This window comes from Macrobrachium rosenbergii, chromosome 57 (genome assembly GCF_040412425.1).
Source record: "Macrobrachium rosenbergii isolate ZJJX-2024 chromosome 57, ASM4041242v1, whole genome shotgun sequence".
Lineage (NCBI taxonomy): Eukaryota > Metazoa > Arthropoda > Malacostraca > Decapoda > Palaemonidae > Macrobrachium > Macrobrachium rosenbergii.
The window spans coordinates 1,252,501-1,257,500 of NC_089797.1; the positions used below are offsets into that span (position 1 = coordinate 1,252,501).

The 5,000-nt window shown below is 35.9% G+C and overlaps 1 protein-coding gene across 4 annotated transcripts in view; it reads left to right on the top strand.

Moving 5' to 3' along the window:
• The window catches only part of LOC136837101 (calpain-9-like), a 296,927-nt gene that overhangs the window by 290,735 nt on the left and 1,192 nt on the right, over window positions 1–5,000 (top strand). For all 4 annotated transcript variants that reach the window (XM_067101715.1, XM_067101718.1, XM_067101717.1 and 1 more), the window contains 5 exons: window positions 1,140–1,209; window positions 1,981–2,077; window positions 3,372–3,499; window positions 4,077–4,269; window positions 4,935–4,990. In XM_067101715.1, the coding sequence (XP_066957816.1) occupies window positions 1,140–1,209; window positions 1,981–2,077; window positions 3,372–3,499; window positions 4,077–4,269; window positions 4,935–4,990 (544 nt within the window). The remainder of the gene's footprint in view (window positions 1–1,139; window positions 1,210–1,980; window positions 2,078–3,371; window positions 3,500–4,076; window positions 4,270–4,934; window positions 4,991–5,000) is intronic.

Sequence of the window (5,000 nt, forward strand, 5' to 3'; positions counted from 1 at the left end):
CACCGACTGTTTATATTTCAGCTCTGGAACGGAGGGTGAAAAAGAAAAAAATTCTTTCTAAATGCAATTTACTCTTTTGTCTTTGTGAACTGCAGCAAAGGATTCCATTAAGAAGAAAGTGTTTATTTTTTGCTATTTTATCATGACGCTTCTGTGCTGAGAGTATTTACTGTTAGGAAGAAATGCTTAGCCTTATGCCATTAAATTTTTTTTTTTCTTGATAAGAGTGAGTCAGGTTTTCAGTGGAATCCAAATCTTGATGGTTACCTCGAACGTTGAGAGAGAGAGAGAGAGAGAGAGAGAGAGAGAGAGAGAGAGAGAGAGAGAGAGAGAGGCAGAAATTTAATTGAAAAAACCTATTATCTTTCATTTTAAGTTTTCCCTTTTCCTATGGTTATGAGAAATCATTTATACTTTCTTTGCATTACGAGTTATTTGATATTTTTCCCTACATTCACCTAGGTTTTGTGAAAGGAGATATTAGACATTTACCTTTCTATTATAAGTTTAGGAAGAACTGACATTAGGCAGTTTTATATCGTACCTTGCATTTTGTGAACAGTTTTCTTCTTGTGAATGTATGAGAGAATATTTCTCAAACCTAGGTAATTAGTCATTATGCATTTTTAGTTTTCTGTAAAAGAAAACTATTGTGCCGGCTTTGTCTGTCCGTCCGCACTTTATTCTGTCCGCACATTTTCTGTCCGCCCTCAGATCTTAAAAACTACTGAGGGTAGAGGGCTGCAAATTGGTATGTTCATCATCCACCCTCCAATCATCAAACATACCAAATTGCAGCCCTTTAGCCTCAGTAGTTTTTATTTTATTTAAGGTTAAAGTGCTTCTGGCAATTATATAGGACAGGCCACCACCACGCGGTGGTTAAAGTTTCAGGGGCCGCGGGTCATACAGCATTATACCGAGACCACCGAAAGATAGATCTATTTTCGGTGGCGTTGATTATACGCTGTACAGAAAACTCTATTGCGCCGAAGAAACTTCGGCGCATGATTTACTGGTTGCAATTTGAAAATATTGTATGTATGCTACACCCATAGGATATAGAAGCCACATTTCACTTTGATATTTATATTTATATATTTATATTTCATTTTAATCTTTATTTTTTTTCTGATTAGGGAAGTGAATGAAGACAACATGGTCTTCAGATCGATTAGTTTGGAAAGAATCGACGATGGAATGAAGTTGGTGAGTCTCTTTAATCTTTCCTCAGTAAATTTTTGTTAATATTATGTATTTCTGTTGGTCATTATTACATAATCAGAATAAGGCCTGACAGGCCTAAGAGCCGATGTGATCTTTTGTGTGTATAAATTTTATGAAAAACATCAAGACTTTCCCACCAGTAGTCAGTTATGCGGTGCACTGTAGGCATTACTTGAGGTTCTTTGCAGCGTGCTTCAGCCGCTAGCTGCAACCTCGTTCATTCCTTTTACTGTACCTCCTTTCATATTCTCTTTCTTCCATCTTACTTTCCACCCTCTCCTAACAATTGATTCGTAGTGCAACTGCTTTGAGGTTTTCCTCCTGTTACACCTTTCAAACCTTTTACTCTCAATTTCCGTTTCAGCGCTGAATGACCTCGTAAGTCCCAGTGCTTGGCCTTTGGCCTAAATTCTACATTCAGTTCAATGCATGACTCTTGTTTTTGGAAAAGTATTTTATTTTCCCAGTTCTTAAGGCGACAAATTAAGAGAGAATATATATATATATATATATATATATATATATATATATATATATATTTATTTATTTTTATATGCATATATGTATATAATATATATATGTGTGTGTGCATATATATATATATATATATATATATATATATATATATATATATATATATATATATATATATATATATATATATTTATATTTTGCATGGGCTCTAAATCCTGCTTCATACGCAGCGATGCCTCTTCTTAAATCCAACATCAACATCATAATATTATGTTTCAGCGCGAGGGCCGAATCATGATGCAGAAATTGTTGAGCAAATACCCACCTGAAATGGATCCGCATATGCTGCACAAGTTCCTCAAAACACACTGGAAATGTGAGTATTTTTTTTTTTATTTTCTCTTGTATTATTTTGATTGGAGCAGATTATTAAGGCCTCGATGAACAAATGAGGTCATTATTAAATGATTTAATCAGTAGGATACGAGAGAGAACTATTAAAACGAAGACCCTATTTAAAAATAGATTTAGAGTCTTACTTCACGATCCAGTGCAGAGTGATAACATTATACTTGATTTATTTTATTATTTGGTAATTCTAGATCCTATTAGCGGCTTAAAGCTGACTGCTCGATGCCAGGATTTTATTTTTTTGAATGATAATAGGCATCATGGATGCCACAGAAATATTTAAATGGGTCCCGATTTCAGATTTGTTTTTCTATCTTAAAGATTTTATGACATTTTACATAACTCAGATGAAGTGGCCAACAGAGAGAGAGAGAGAGAGAGAGAGAGAGAGAGAGAGAGAGAGAGAGAGAGAGAGAGAGAGAGAGAGAGAGAATTGGCTTAATTCAAGTTCTAGATCAAATTCCCATCCGTCCAAAAATATTAGTAAAATTATATTTCTTTTTCTTATCCAGCCTTAGATTAGTGTTTCTATTTTAGAGAATTGATGACATTTTACATAACTCAGATGAAGAGGCTAACAGAAACAGAGAGAGAGAGAGAGAGAGAGAGAGAGAGAGAGAGAGAGAGAGAGAGAGAGAGAGAGAGAGAGAATTGGCTTAATTCAAGTTCTAGATCAAATTCCCACCCATACAAAAATACTAGCAAAATTTGATTTCTTTTTCTTATTCAGCTTCAATTTGTTTTCTGTCTTGAAGAACTGATGACATTTTACATAACTTAGATGAAGGGGCAGAGAGAGAGAGAGAGAGAGAGAGAGAGAGAGAGAGAGAGAGAGAAACTCACCTGCCTGAGTACGAAACACTGCGTTCTCTGATTTCTAGATTTATATAAACAAATAATCGTATTTGACGTAGAATTACTATAACCAATCGTCATTCTTTTATATATAATTCTTTCCCCTCCCCCCCGTAGGGGGATAGTGCCGTCAGTGCACCTAACGGGGTGTACTGTAGGCATTAATAAAGGTTCTATGCACCGTCCCTTCGGCCCCTAGCTGCAACCTCTTTCATTCCTTTTACTGTACCTCCATTCATATTATCTTTCTTCCATCTCGCTATCCACCCTCTCCTAACAGTTATTTCACTTTTCAAACCTACCTACTCTCAATTTCCTTTCCAGCGCCCAGTGACCTCACAGGTCCCAGTGCTTGGCCTTTGGCCTAAACTCTATATTCCATTCCATTCTTTCCCCCCTTCCAGTGTTCTTAGCAGAGAAGCCGAGCTTAGAGTTAGTTAAGAGTATTATCATGTTGAGAGACTTCAACATCAGCGGCCGAGTGTGTCTGGTCGACGTTCCGGGAATACTCATCATGTTGCAGTTCTGGAGGGTAAGTTCAAGACAGGTCTCATTTTTCACGTTTTCATTCAATGAGACAATAAAATTTTTAAATGATAATGTTCTCTGTTAACAAACAACTTATTTTTCCACGTATACCTGTCATATATACACGTTGTGTAATACTTGAGGGGTGCGTAAAAACCTTTGTGAAGAATTTCAGTTTCTGTTTCGTCTCAAGTGAAATTTTTCGTCAATAGATGAATTATTGTGATTTTGTTGAAAGCAAAGGCAGTTTCAATCTCTACATAGGATAAGTATTGTGTTTAGTGACTGGAGTGGTTGTTGAAATTTATTTGTAAGTAGTTTCATTTAATTTTTTTCACAAAAGACTTTTAAATTTTTTTTTTTAATATTGATGTTTCTAGTAAGAAAAAAAGGCACGAGTGGTGTAATTCGACGTAACTAAAATGTTTTAAAGGTAAGTTGAAATACTGATTTTCTGACAATGTTACAAAAGCCACTTGATGAATATCTTCAAGAAGCCTTATTGTACTGGCGATCACTGCTGATTCTGCTCCTCAGTTAAACCTAAAATACCTCGGCGATCGTTTTCTCCTGTGCCACAGACTGCCTTCCTGAAATTCGACCGCGGCCACTGTGGCAAGACGTCCTCCTACCACCTGAGACCTGCGCTGTGGGAGGCCGGGGTGACAGTGTCCAATAAAGTCCTCGAGTGTTTGGTGCTGAGGTTTGCCAAGAACAGGATCCTGACGTCGGAGGCCTTTCTCATGGCGCTTGTGAGGCTGCATCTTGCTCACGGTATGCTGAGGGCCTGTTTGTTGTAAATAAATGTCATAGTATTTAAGTATATGTGGTAGAATAATTCCTCCTGTTTTCTCAATGGTCGTGGAATGATGGGGACTTTTGGTTGGGTCCAAATGCATATTTTCCTCCTGTTACACCTTTCAAAAATTTTACCGTAAATTTCCGTTTCGGCGCTGAATGACCTCATAGGTCCCAGTGCTTGGCAAATGGCGTAAATTCTATTTTAAATTCAATTCAAATGCATGTTCTCTAGCTAATGATGTACAGTATGTCAGCTGTGCATTGCAAATTCTGTAAATAATAAAGATTAATATAATGATGATCAGGTTCCTTGCTTCTTCGAAACTGATAATAAAAATAATTGCTAAAAAAATAATTCTGCCTATTTATACTCTATAACTAATAAAGAACAAGAAAATGTTTGATAACGAAAGATAAATAATTCATTATTTTCTATATGTGTAATTTTATGCATTTTCAGTAATACTAAATGACACGTGTTTGTGTATGAAAGTGTTGATCAAACTTTCCGCTATTGATATTAAATGAAATAAAAATTTATATATCATTTTAGATTCGTATAACTGAATACATTATCTCTGACAATGAACGTCCCATTTAAATGCCTCTATATAATATTTTCATTTCAATCCAAACAGAACGTTTCCATAGCATCGATACCAAAATGAAAGGAAATCCACTGTCATTGGAAGAGGTGAGTTTTG